Source organism: Phytophthora sojae (assembly GCF_000149755.1).
Source record: "Phytophthora sojae unplaced genomic scaffold PHYSOscaffold_1, whole genome shotgun sequence".
In the NCBI taxonomy this organism is placed as follows: Eukaryota; Oomycota; class Peronosporomycetes; order Peronosporales; family Peronosporaceae; genus Phytophthora; species Phytophthora sojae.
Genome location: NW_009258115.1, coordinates 8,116,679 through 8,130,336, shown reverse-complemented (window position 1 = coordinate 8,130,336; position 13,658 = coordinate 8,116,679). Strand labels below are relative to the sequence as shown.

At 55.5% G+C, this 13,658-nt stretch overlaps 5 protein-coding genes across 5 annotated transcripts; 4 read left to right on the top strand and 1 right to left on the bottom strand.

The window, feature by feature from the left end:
- Positions 1–1,587: 1,587 nt before the first annotated feature.
- PHYSODRAFT_322595 (hypothetical protein) lies at positions 1,588–3,231 on the bottom strand (the record flags this gene model as incomplete). Its single annotated transcript, XM_009517991.1, has 1 exon — positions 1,588–3,231. The coding sequence occupies one exon, from the start codon at positions 3,229–3,231 to the stop codon at positions 1,588–1,590; it is 1,644 nt and encodes a 547-aa protein (XP_009516286.1).
- A 547-nt stretch (positions 3,232–3,778) lies between these two features.
- On the top strand, positions 3,779–4,333 carry PHYSODRAFT_476234 (hypothetical protein; the record flags this gene model as incomplete). Its single annotated transcript, XM_009517990.1, has 1 exon — positions 3,779–4,333. A coding segment is annotated over one exon (555 nt), but the record flags the coding sequence as incomplete, so codon positions are not given.
- Positions 4,334–5,074: 741 nt separating this feature from the next.
- Positions 5,075–8,164, top strand: PHYSODRAFT_474647 (hypothetical protein; the record flags this gene model as incomplete). The annotated part of the gene is made up of 2 exons (XM_009517989.1): positions 5,075–5,854; positions 6,551–8,164. The coding sequence occupies 2 exons, from the start codon at positions 5,075–5,077 to the stop codon at positions 8,162–8,164; spliced, it is 2,394 nt and encodes a 797-aa protein (XP_009516284.1).
- A 2,373-nt stretch (positions 8,165–10,537) lies between these two features.
- Positions 10,538–12,787, top strand: PHYSODRAFT_322592 (hypothetical protein; the record flags this gene model as incomplete). Its single annotated transcript, XM_009517988.1, has 1 exon — positions 10,538–12,787. One exon carries the CDS (start codon positions 10,538–10,540, stop codon positions 12,785–12,787), a length of 2,250 nt encoding a protein of 749 aa, XP_009516283.1.
- Positions 12,788–13,093: 306 nt separating this feature from the next.
- PHYSODRAFT_477380 (hypothetical protein) lies at positions 13,094–13,594 on the top strand (the record flags this gene model as incomplete). Its single annotated transcript, XM_009517987.1, has 1 exon — positions 13,094–13,594. A coding segment is annotated over one exon (501 nt), but the record flags the coding sequence as incomplete, so codon positions are not given.
- Positions 13,595–13,658: the final 64 nt, after the last annotated feature.

The window sequence follows — 13,658 nt, the reverse complement described above, 5'->3', positions numbered from 1 at the left end:
AATCGTGCAACTGTGCATGCACGCACACACATCACGGACCCTGGGTCCAAACCTTCCAGTCACGAGGCGAGGAGCCGTTGACGAGGCGGAACGCACATCAAACGACGCGGACACAGAAATGGAGGAGATCGCGCAGAAAAGAGGACCTTGGAAGGTCCCGCGACCCATTTCCGTCAACTGTCATTTTGATGTAGCTTGCCTTGTCCTTGGAGTCGCGGGAAGCTTTACTTCAAATGCTGCGAGGTGGATGTCGATTCGCTTCCAGAAGGCTGAAGTTCGTCGCAGTGAAGATGTACTTCTTCATTTCGACCCTGTGTACTGCTTCATATAGACCCTTATGCACACAACTGCAGTGGTCATTGGCAATGCAGCGACGGCGATGACGATGATGATTTACATATTCTCGTAGTACCAACTGATATGATATGACAACAACGGGATATACTGTATACCTAAGGTGCACATACGTCTGGATTTAGTCTGTAGACCACGATCGTGAACACAATACGTGTAGACCCTGCGTTGAAGAGTAAGCTGCAGAGGGCAACGAATCTGCCGACTATAGTACACCATAAGTTGAATGAACTGATCTGACCGAATAGACATCGTGGAGCAGGCTGTTGTCAACAGCCACTGTTGGCAACAATGCATCCTTGCAGTGTAGCAGATCAGATTTCTTCGAATACACTTTACACCTCAGATTTCTGTTGACAGTACCCATTTTCTCTCCAGGCTACCCATTTTCAGTCCGGCTGAATATTCATTTAGAGAGGTAACATTAGCAACATGTAATATATAGGCACGTCCTGCCACGACCACCGATTGTCCAGCTTTCTATGAGCGGATCATGCCAGGCCTGGCAGCCAGACTCATCAACGCGCCATCTTGCAGGCAGTACAGTATTTGGCTCACTAAAATTATAGTGCACTGCACTACATTAGGGACCGTACAGTAGAGATTGATTGGCAGTCCGAGTCGCGGCGCATTTGCGGCGCTGTTTGCGGCGCTGTCACAGGGTACAGTAATAGTAACCGGATCCACATTTACGATAGAGTGTGTATGCGCTGTTCTGCACGGCAAGAAAATTCTATCTGACGGAAAGTCCAGCATATTTATATTTTTTGATCACCGACGCGGTATGCGTGCACGATATCATGTTTCTGCTGTTAGAGGGAACGAGAGACACAACTCGCGTAGAAGCTAACAAATATGTGAGCTGCTCCTTAACCATACTTCCTAAATTATGTATCCATCGTTACGTCTAATTATTTTTTGCTAACATGTAAAGTTCAGTTATGACTATAGAGAGGTATATTGAATATTTATTTTCAGTGAACATCGGCGCTCAGCTCAATCAACAGTCGCAGTTGTGGCCGATTTCTGTGCCTTTGATGACCTTCCAAGGTCCACACTGTTGACGATCCAAGCAGTGGTTGGCTCACGAGGAGGGAACGCGGGCCGTGCATGGTCTCAGCGGCTTAATCGAATCTGCATCTGTCCCTGACGTCAGAACCGCAGCTTTAGCTTTGCTGCAATTTTAGACCTCGCGACATTTGAAATGAAGTGGATCATTTGATTCAGTCAGCATTACGCGTTAACGGATTGCACGGTATCGTCGACAGCGAGCTGGTGGTGCTGGTGCGGGTGGAGGCCGTCGTCTACGTGGTCCCATTGGTGCACAAGTCCCGATGGCGTCAGAAGCGTCGTCGGGACTGGGGACGGCAGACCAGTGTTGGCTCCGAGCGCCGTGGTGCCGCCTTCGGCAACTGCAACGTTGACCTCCTCCTCTTCGTCCTCCACCTCCATGTTCTTGACGGCCTCGCGCGCCATCGCTACGAAGTCGATCCGGCGCAGCACCACGACGTAGACGGTCAGCTTGAGCACCTCCATCAGACAAATCGAGTACCAGAGCGCCGCGAAGCCTCCTTCGAGCACGATAGCCAGCACGTAGGCCGCCGGCAGTTCAACAAGCCAGGTTGCAAGTGTACTGGTCCAGGCCGTGATGTGCACCTGGCCCATGGCAGACAAAATCGAGGCAAAGACCATTTCCATCGCCTCGACCATGAACGCGACCACAAAGATCGGGAGCACTGCCACGCATACACTTAACAAGTCGCCATCGTTCGTGTACAACCGGAACACATCCGCGCGGAACAAAAGGGTGACCAACGCGAGGATCGTCACGGTGACAACGGTACATCCAAATCCGAGAATACTCAGCGTCTTGGCGGCGTTCGGGCGGTTGGCGCCCAGCAGGTTAGACACACGGATCTGCGTTCCCGAGCCAAAACCCCAGAACAGCGCCCAGAGCAAGCGCCAGAAGCCCGACACAATGGCGTTCGCAGCAATGATGTCAGCTCCCAGCCACGCCGCAATCAGCGAGAGCGCCGACGACGCCACATTGGACACCAGACTGTTGACGGCCGCAGGCGCCGAGTTGTTGTAGAACACGGTCATCCGCTCGCGAGTGAACTCGGTGAAGTCCCAGCCGCCCCACGCCTGGAGGTGCATCTTCTTGTAGACCACGCAGTACCACGTCAGCGCAGTCGGTTGGAACCACGACGCCACCACCGTGGCCAGCGCAGACCCGTCAAATCCGAGACCCGTCCAGCCGAACGCTCCGTAGATGAAGAAGTAGTTGGCGGCCACAGACACGCCCATCGACAGCGTGCCCACCACCGTCGTGGGCATCATCACGCCCATGGCTTGGAAGTACAGCCGCAGACACACGTACACCAGATTGGGCCAGATGGAGAACATCAAGATGCGCGCGAAGCGGACGCCGAGCTGCACGACGTCCTCGTTGTCAGTGGACGCGCGAAGTCCGAGCTCCACAAACCAGTAGTACAGCATGAGCAGCGGCGTGCACAGCGTGACCAGCACGAGCCCCATCTGCAGCCAAATACCCGTCAGCTTGCCGTTACCAGCTCCCCAGGCCTGTCCGCAGAGCGTCACGATGGCCGACATGCTGGACCACACCGTCAGCAGCGGCACGGTGGTCCACACGGACGCCAGCGACGCCGCAGCCAGCTCCGCCGTGCCCAGGTGCCCCAGGAACGCGTAGTCGATCGAGTAGAGCGCGATACGCGCGAACGTGGCCAGCGACACTTGCAGCGCGATGGAGGAGAGCCCCAGGAACTCCTGCTTCACGTCCACGGCCGGCTCCTTGAACGCATTGGAGCTCGTGGGCAGCAGCGGGGACTTCTCGCTCGGGGCGTCGCGGGGCGCCATCCTGCCAATAGCGACAGTCAGTACCTGCGGTACTTGTGCGACGGCGGGCGAGATGCAGAATGGCAGGACATACGGTCGGCGCTGGGGCGGGGCGGGGCACAAGGACCGCCGGCCGGCGCTGTCGACACCTCCTCACAATCGGCGGAGACACATCATGCGCTGATGTCTGCGAGGTGCAAGTGGCAATGACCTTTGTGTACGCGTACACTAAATAATGAATAGCACACATCATTTTCATGGTAGTCAAAAAAATATTTGGGCACTTTTCCATCCAGGATGCCGCCGCACCACCTCGCTCAGAAGATCCTGGTCGTCTTTGTGGACGGCGAGGACGCCGCTACTTCGCCCGCGCTCGACGATGTAGCTGCGCGCGGCTGCAGCGGCTCCCTCGTGCTGTCAGACGCCAAGACCAGCGACTTGGCGGCGCTGCTGGGCGTCCAGGGGGGAGAGGGTCTCGCGTGAGTCATCTATTGTATCTATTTGTAGATTTGTGCTCATTTGTCGCTAATAATGGGGTCATTTGTCTGATAATAGGTACCCGAAGACGCCCATTTCCTTCTTCAGCGCGTCTGATTCCGCACTTCAACTTGCCACGAGCGCGGGAGTGCAGTTCGTGCACGACATCGCGGACTCGGACGGAGACGCCGTCAAGAACCAGATCGCGGCGCTGCTGGCCGACCCGGAGATCCCCAAGGCGCTGGCCTTCGTGCACGTCGACGCCAAGAGCTCTTCTGACCACTGGGTGCATGGGCTGGTGGCAGAGCTGGCCACGCAGCAGCAAGGGGACGGCAGCAGCACAGTCTTCGTGTCGGTCGTGCAGACGGCCCGGCAGCGGGTCTTGGAGCCGGCGGAGCCACACCCTCTGCGCCCGCAGCAGAGCTACAGGAAGTGGGACCACAAGTACCCGCAGCTGGAGGACGAGGAGGCTCCAAGGCGCCTCGTGTTCGCCAGTTTGTACCAGGACCAGACGCGTCGCGACGGCGTGCAATCGTTCACCGAAGAGGAGATCGACAAGCTCGGGGCCTACGGAGCCATGGATGCGCGGGTTTTTATGAAGGAGATGGCGTTCCGCCTCGGATGTGCCCCCAAGTACGGCGCTTGAGCCTTGTATGCAGAAGAGTACGCATCTTACCGAAAAATCGCTTAAGCGTGTTACGTGTTCAATCCAATGCCTATTTGGTAATTGTTACTGCTGTTTGTCACTGGCTGCCGAACATGTTACTTGTAGTACGTCCCTTGGCTGAGGTCAAGGCGAGTTGCAGCACGCAGCTGAAACGGTACGGGAAACAATTGCGGCCTGTCGTGGTGTGAGCGGATTTAATTTCCTACGAGGTGGCATAACACTATTAACTGGCCGGTCGTGCTCCAGGTGATGGCTCGCACGTTTAACTATCCTGTCTGGCCCAGCGATTGATTGTAGTAGCGCAGTGCGGACATGGCACTTGCCAGCGACAGACAAATGGAGTGATGTGGCTCCTGCGGGGATAGCCTCATGAGATTTCTGGATCTTCCCGGCGGCTGCATGCAAGCCGCCACCCCAATTGCGGGTAGTAAATTGCCGCTACACCTCGCTGTACTCCACCCCAGGTCGACCATTGTCGTGAGGTACGCCTCGACAACGAACAGTAGCAAGCGCCTAATCGGCTTATCCTATCTTCATGCTAACGATCAGCCTCAAGCAGGAGTGACCCAAATCAGCTGTCGGCAGCTCAAACGAGGCAAGCTTTTCAGTTTTCTTGAGTTAAACCGGCCAGGTGTTGAAGTCGGCCCACATTTTCCAGCCTCGTTGGTCGTTCATTCCAAAATTCGCCATCAAACTGGGACCTCGGCTCAAGGACACGCCATGGACGTCGCGTTGGCGGTCGTGGACGCCCTGCGCCAGATCTACGCGCTACGCAAAGCGATCCTCCGTCAACGCCGCGTCAACGAGGAAACGTACCTGCAGATGATGGAAATATTCGTCGAGTTGCACTCGTCGGAGGGGGTCCAAGTCAACGCCACGCTGCGGCGCACTGCCGCTGTCGAGAAGTTCTCGGAGGCGGTGATCAAGTTCTCGTCATATCTGCAAAAGTACGACCACATGTGCCGGGTCGTCCGCTTATTCAAGCTCGCAGCCATGGAGGAAGAGCGGCTCGAGATCGTGGGAGAAATCGACCAGGTCCTCCGGATGCTGAACTTCGCTTCGGCCGTGACGGTCATGAACGGTGCAGTTGCTGTCTCTAGAAACACCGCGAGGCTTCGTGCAAAGCTGGAGGAGATGCATGGGGATATCAAACTCGGCCACGACCAACTCCTCGCGGCGCTGCTCGCCAAGAAGAAGCAGCAACACGCTGATCAGGGGCCCGTACTCGAGGAACGGTCTTCTAACCGAGTGGGAGTAGATCAAGTTCTAGTCCACCAAGTATCCGTACTGACGGCGTGTGAGGGCGACGAACAGGCGAACCCCCCTCTTCAAGCACTTGGAGATATTTTGGTGACTGCGGGGGACTCTATCAGTGACACGGTGGAGGGGAAATCGCCGGTCGGTGATAACTCGGTGGGAGAACCCGAGTCGAGCGTCGCTAACGACGAGGATCAGGATACGTCACCTCAAGTGGAGCCAAGTACACTTGATATCGTGGCTGTAACAGAGGGCCTGGTCGTTGAGAAGGATGATTTGGGAGATTTGAATCCGACTGTCGCTACCGACGATGAAGAGGGACACGAACCAAGCAACCCGCAGTTCTCTCCGATTGAAGAGCTGGAGAACGAGCCAATTGATCAACAACCTGCAGAAGAGGCTGATGGGGACGACGAATCTTTATGGACGCTAGACAGTTCTGACGATCTGGATGAACAATCGGAAAGTGTTTCGAGTGACCAGCAACTGGCTGACGAGGGTGAATTCAATGAAACAACCACAGTGGTCGAATATACTGCCGACGCGTTGGTTGAAGCCCTGAAGGCAAAGGATGTCGAACGGCGCCAGCAGTCAGACGAGATGAGTCGCCAACCAAAGGCCCAACAGGTTGAGGACAGAGGCCCCGTCGAGGGCGAATCTAGCGAGGGCCAGAGCGCACTGACCCAAGGTATTACTGACGAGGGGGGTGGAGTTGAGGATGAGCAGAATGCTGAACAACTTGAGTCGATGCATGGTAGTTTCGATGATGTGGTTGATGAACCAAGCTCGAATCAGCCGCGAGAAGTGGTTGAAGACACCGATAAGGCTGAATCGAGCAGTCAGCACTCTACGCAGTCGTCAGATATTAGTGATGGCCTGGATCTGGAAAACGAGGCCTTACCACTTGAGGAGAATGACACCGTTCCTCTGCTTATCAAGCTGCTTGGTGCGGACGATACGACAGCGCAGCAAAAAGAAGACCTTGTCTTGGATCTCCTTCGTACGTGCATCACCAACAGCAGCCGCGTCCAAGTTTACAAGACCAAAGGGATCCCAGTACTCACGAACCTGGTGCGCCACGGAGAGACGTTCCTCACGCAGCTGTACGCTCTGCACTGCCTGAGTTGGTTCACGTTCTCCTTCTCCAAACTGCGCGAATCGGACTTCATGGAGCTGAACAACTGCGTTCGCGAACCATCCCACGAAGAAATGCTCTCGCTTCTGCACGAACTACAGTCTGCCGATGATGAAGTGAAAGAGCGCGCAGCTTTGCATTCCTCCTGCGTGGCAACAAGTGGAGCGGGAGACGCGTTACGTCAACTTGGAGTGCTGCCGCTACTGATTGAGCAACTCAAGGATGGCACCGACAACCAGAAACTGTGGGCAACTGAGGCGCTGGTAACACTCGCTAGCGACAGCAATGAGAACAGTGTGGCAATTACGCGTGGAGGGGCCATCCCGCCGCTGGTTCTGCTTCTTCGATCTGGAACCGACATGCACAAACAGGAAGCAGCCTACGCTCTCGGAAACCTGGCGGCGAACAACGAAGTGAATCGTGCGAAAATTGCTCGCGAAGGCGCCATTCCTCCCATGGTGGAGTTTGTGAAGTCAGCGACGGACGCGCAGAACCAGTGGGCCGTGTACGCTTTGGGGTCTCTCTCCCTAAACAACGAGGAGAACCGCGTGTTGATTGCTCAAGAAGGTGCTATCCGTCCTCTCGTTAAGCTCCTGCGCGTGGGAACACGCGCTCAGAAGCAGTGGGCCGCATACACACTTGGGAATCTCGCCCACAACGACGCGAACCGAGTGGAGATCACACTGCATGGCGCCATTGTACCGTTGGTCCAGCTTCTTCGAACTGGGACGGCCATGCAGAAGCAGCGAGCAGCGTTTGCATTGGGGAATCTAGCATGCGATAACGATACAGTGACGACGGACTTTGATGAAGCCATCCTGCCGCTCGTGAATCTTGTGAGGACCGGCTCTGACTCTCAGAAGGAGGACGCCGCGTACACGCTCGGCAACCTCGCCGCCAACAACGGCGCCAGGCGTGCTGAGATCGGGCGGGCGGGAGCTATTGCTCCGCTCGTGAAGCTACTTAAGATTGGAGACGGTGAGCAGAAGCAGTGGGCGGCATTCGCGCTGAGGTGTCTGGCTTACGATAACCACTTAAACCGCATGGCAATTGTGAAGGAGGGCGCCATTGACGCTCTCGCTGCGATCGTGGAGGAAGGGACCAAAGCGCAAAAGAAGGAGGCTGCTCTTGCACTTGAGCACCTTGCGGTGAAGGATGGTGCGGCCACCGACACGTTCATTCCCGATCGAGTTATGACACCGCTGATGGACACAATTTCACTGAACGCCAATGTAGCTGCTGCTGCCGCTCTAAACACACTGGAAACCGTGCGCGAGGGCGTCCTCCCGCTTTTTCGCAAGCTCATGAAGCCAGAAGCTGCGGTCAAAACCGAGTCTGCTTCGCAGAACTTGGGGCTTCATACTCGTGAAGGTCCAAAAGATGCGACGGATGTGCGCGTCGTTGCTGGTGCTTGGTAATTTAATCGTGGCATTCTACAAGTAAGTTACCTGCGTCTGAACTGTTAGTGTCGCTCTACTGTAATAAATGTTCGCACATCGATCCAGTGCATGTACGGAATTTGTATATCGAATCTGTACTCTGCGCCTGGCGGTCAAAAATAGCAAACATTGCTAAGCGAAGCCAACGACAGAGTTGTTTCCACGTGTGCGAACCGAAACTATCCCTCCAAGTCACTGTTGCCCTTTAACGCGCTGCGTCATGTTCCGAAAAGTATCCTGCAACAAGGGCGTTGCGATTTCGTATGACAGTGCATATCCTGCGCTTTACTGTAGAAATGCTTGAGGTCTTGAACGCAGTTCGTGGACTGTAGCATCTCGTCATCAAACAACGAGTACCACTGATCAAATATGTTTAGCACCGCCACGACAAAGGTACTGCCAGCATACGCCTCCATATCCATCTGCGTCATTTCTGTGTAAGTGCTCAGTTGGTTGCGGGGATAGTGATGTGTATTTTGCGAAAGCGCCATTCTTGCTCGTGCTTCACCAGTCAGATCTTTGCTGATCGAGGGTTCTCAAGACCACCGAATTCTCCGGCAAAACAAAGTTTCCCGCAAGGTGGATATACAACTTTATGTAGATCCAGACGTATCGCTTTGCCGCCTACGAGTACTAGACATCACGCCGTCTTGTTACCAGTCCCCAAAGCGAAGTGGGATAACGCTACGGTAAACTGCAGAAATCGCTGGCCAATACAGTACTTATAGAACCAAAAGGGCGTGAGCACGGTACATCACGAAGACGAACAGTCCTCGCCAGCTTCGAATCTTACGTTAAAAAGGTATGCAACACGTTGACGTGCGTTCAGGGCGACGCAACCTAGTGCGATCTTTTGCTACAGTTGCTTCCAGGCAATTGCGCTCTTTCACCAGGACGCAAGTACAAATCACGACGCGTTTTCAACGAGGTGTTCCCCGAACAGGTTGCAGGAAAGCGAATTGTACAGTAACTTAGGTGAATGAGCGCAATTCGCGACCAACAACCAGAGACCCAAAATGTACGAGACATTTCCACAGAGTTAACACGAAAGAAATGCCCGACTGTCTCAACTAGCGATTCGCGACACTTGTATAGAGGTGTAGAAGATGTTGGCTGGGATCCTTGAAGTGGACAATAGACAATGAGTCAGCTGAACTACCAGCAGTACAGTGCGTTCGGATAGTTAGTTGATGCTCACACTTCGGTCTGAGTGAGGCCGTTTCGCCGTAGCCAGCAGCGGCGCACAAGCTCGTTCTCGGTAGCTTGCTGGCAACACCATCAACTCAAGTCTTAGCGCCCAACCACACGTCTAACTCATGCAGCCTCTTCACTCTCACAATCTCCTGCTCGGAGAGAACTTTCCTGCAGCTGCAGGAAATGGCTCGCTATCATCGAAATGGGATCTTTTGGCCCATTTCAGACGGGCTGAGTGCGTGAGATAGTAAGTAGCAGCCTGTTGCATGTTGCAGCTCGAGCTTGGTCGCCACACACGAATACAAACGTGACTACGTGTACCGAGGGCAGTTGCAGGCCCAGTTGCGGTGAATAAGTGCTAGAAGTGGTTTTAATCTGTGAAATTGCCAGCTTTGGTGCGTCTCCGCACGCCTCCAGCGCCTAAGATTCAACGAAGTCCAACTTGGTCCGACTTTCATCGATCGAGTGATCTCGAGAGTGGTTCTACCTGTCGAGGTCGGGTATGCGAAATGAAGGCTGTTATGGTCGCTAGGCTGCTGCGCTTGACTGGCGTGGTCTGTACGAAGTCTGCAGCCTTCCTAGCCGAGCAAATTCAACTCGGGGCAAAATTCCTCGAAAACGTGGGAAACACCGATAAATGTATGAAACGAATCCAGCTTTACCACGAAAATGACTCGTATACATGGAGCAGATTTCCGTGAAAACATTCCCAATTCAGACTTCAATTGTAGCTCGAGCTTATGGGAATTTCAACACAAAGCAATAAAATACACATTTTTTTCGAGTTTGACGACAACAAACTCGACGCTGAGCCAGCAATGTGTGGAGCGCAGCGCCGTCCGAGCAGCGAGCGTGGAGGGTGTGAAAAATAGGCGACACTCCAAATTTTGATCTCCAGGCAAAGCGCGCGGGATCGTCAATGTCGGACGAGGCAGTCTCCATTTCAACTCAACTGAGCCCTTGAAAGGGTGTCCAGGTCCACCCAGCCCAGCCCAGCTCGGCCTCAAAGCCACGTGCGTCAAACCGCCTCAAGTCTCACCGAGATCCGCGTCGATCGCAGTCCGAAACGTTTTCCACTACAATGCCTCTCAACTCCCAAGTCATTCTCAAACTCACCTCCAACGACTCAATTCACTCATTCACTCACTCGATTCACCAATGTGCACCGCCATCAACGTGGTCCAAGGGCTCGTCAAGATCTTCGAGCTGCGAGAAGCCATTCGCCACCAACGTCGCGTCAACAAGCAGACGTACCTGCAACTGACCGAGATCCACGTCGAGCTCCAGCTATTGAACCGCAACGGGCCCCTCCAGGACAACGCGACTCTGCGTCGCACCGCCACCGTCAAGAAGTTCGCCCTGGCGGTCACCAACTTCGTCGCGTACCTGCAAAAGTACAACGACATGAACCGCTTCCTGCGCTTCTTCAAGCGCAGCGACATGGAGGCCGAGCGCCTGGAGATCGTGGCCGAGATCGACCAACTCTTCCGCATGCTCGGGCTCGCCACGTCCGTGACGGTCATGAACGGCGACGCGTCGGCGGCCAAGAACGCGGCCAAGTTCCTCTCCAAGCTGCAGGACGTGCACGCGGACGTCAAACTGACCCACGACCAGGTCCAAGCAGCGCTGCTGGGGCTCGTAGAGAAGCGCAAGAGCGACCAAGAGGAGAAGGAGCTCGTCGCCCAGAAGCCGGTGCTCAAGCGGAGTCACTCGCCCGCTGTGGACAGTCTGTCCGTCCCGTTGCTCATGGAGTCCCTGGGCTCGGATCAAACGAAAGCCAAGGACAAGACGCTCTTGGCGCTCATCCGCAAGTGCGTGACCAGCAACAGCCGAGTGCAAGTGTACAAGGCCGACGGGATCCAGCTATTCGCCGGCTTGGTGCGCGGAGACGAGAGCTACTTCACGCAGCTCTACGCTCTGCACTGTCTGAGCTGGTTCACCTTCATCTACTCCAAGATGCCCGAGATGGAGTTCGAGACACTGCGCGGCTGCATTCCCCCGGCGGCTCCGCTGCAGATTCAGTCGCTGATCCACGACCTCAAGCTCGGAACGGACCAGGAGAAGGAGGACGCAGCCATCCTGTGCTCGTGCATGGCCACTCGAGGCGACGTGGAGATCCTACGCACTGTCGGAGTGCTGGCGCCGCTCGTCAACCTCTTGGAGCACGGCACTGTCAACCAGAAGCTCTGGGCTGCCGAGGCGCTGGGGACTCTGGCCAGCAACAACGACGATAACTGCGTGGCCATCGCTCGAGAGAAAGCTATACACCCGTTAGTCGCGCTACTGCGGTCCGGCACGGACATGCAGAAGCAGGAGGCGGCGTACGCTCTGGGCAACTTAGCAGCCGACAACGACGTGAACCGCGCCACGATCGCGCGTGAAGGCGCCATCCCTCCCATGGTGGCGTTCGTCAAGGCCGTGACGGATGCTCAGAACCAATGGGCCGTGTACGCCCTGGGGACTCTGTCACTGAGCAACGAAGCGAACCGCGTCGCCATCGCCCAAGAAGGAGCTATCGCTCCGCTGGTGAAGCTGCTGCGAGTGGGGGCCAGCGCCCAGAAGCAGTGGGCAGCGTACACCATCGGGAACCTCGCCTACAACGACAACAACCGAGCCGAAATCACGCTCGAAGGGGCTATCAAGCCGCTCGTGACGCTGCTGGAGGTCGGCACGGACGCTCAGAAGCAGTGGGCGGCGTACGCGTTGGGCAACCTCGCGTGCGATAACGAGGCGGCGATCGAGCTGGACGAAGCCATCTTGCCGCTCGTGGAGCTCGTGCGGACGGGGTCCGACCCGCAGAAACAGGAGGCGGCGTATACGCTCGGGAACCTCGCAGCGAGTGACGACGGCAATCGAGACGAGATCGGACGAGAAGGAGCCATCGCCCCGTTAGTAGGGCTGCTGCACGCTGGGACGAGCGAGCAGAAGCAATGGGCCGCCTACGCGCTCGCGTGCCTGGCCGAGAACAACGACGCAAACCGATGGGCCATTGTGAAGGAGGGAGCGGTCACTCCGCTACTGGCGCTTGCGCTCGGAGGAACGGAAGACCAGCAAGCCCAAGCAGTTCGAGCACTGGGAAGTCTCGCCTGCGACTGTGATGAGGACTATTCCTTCCCGTCGGAGAAAGTTGTAGCGGCTTTGGTGAGGTTTCTCCACGTTGGGACGACCTCGCAGAAGGCAAACGCTGTAGTTGCGATCCAGAAGCTGGCGAGTGTGAGCGACGACAACAGGGACACGATCGTGAGGGAGGGGGCGATCCCTCTACTTGAAATGCTCGTGAACACGGGCACTGAAGACCAGAAACAGTTCGCTCAGAAGGCGCTGGAAACGCTTCGACCAAAGGTAGTCGAAGTGCCCAATGTTGGGGATCTGCTACGTAGTGTTGCGGTGGGCTGGGTGGCCAGCTAGGCAAGGGAAAAGTGCATTAGCGTAGCGTTGTATACTTTCAATGACTTAAGCAATACCATCCAATGTGCAAGGAACTGGTACGAAAACTATTTTTCTTAAAAGCCGACATAGCAGTGGTGAAGTTCATGCAGACAAGTCACTTAAAACATTGCTGCGTCTGGGTAACCGGCGTCAGAAGATAACCTATGTTTAGTTGGGGCTCAGCTAACCTTAGGATCTCTAAACCAACCAACCAACCAACCAACCATTCTACCCCAATATTAAACCGCTTCGTCGAACAAGCACCGTTCGTCGACCACCGACGATATGGCTTCCTCCTACTCGCTGGCAGTTCCTGGAGCTGGCTCCATGGCTGATGTGCTTGCAAGGATCAAGAAGTTGAGCGACGACATGAACGAGACCAAGCGCGCGTGCTCGCGCCTCCACGGTCGACTGGAAGTTGTCTTTACGACGCTACAAAACATGGAGCTCGACGATTCCCAAGACATTTGTGAGAGAACTGTGGACGTCGTGTCCAAGTATCTCCAATTCCTCACCCGCTACCATGGAAAAGACCTCGTGCATCGCGTCGTGGAGCACAGTACGATGATGGACCAGCTGCGCCATTTCCACGAAGAAGTGGCGGTGGTGTTTGAGTTGCTGAGCATCTTCCTTACCAGCAACTGGGGCGCAGAATGGGAAGACGACCACCATCTGCAGATGGAAGTGCTAACCGCCACAGTCAAAAGCTGCGCTGTGATCCGCAGTGAGCTCCAAGACCCTCGCGATCGAGCGGAAGCTCTCTTGCTACTGAAGTTCGAGGTCGAGCAGAGAGGAGAGAGAAACGACGACGACGTCTTGGGGCTAATGAAGTCGATGTTGGCCACAGTTC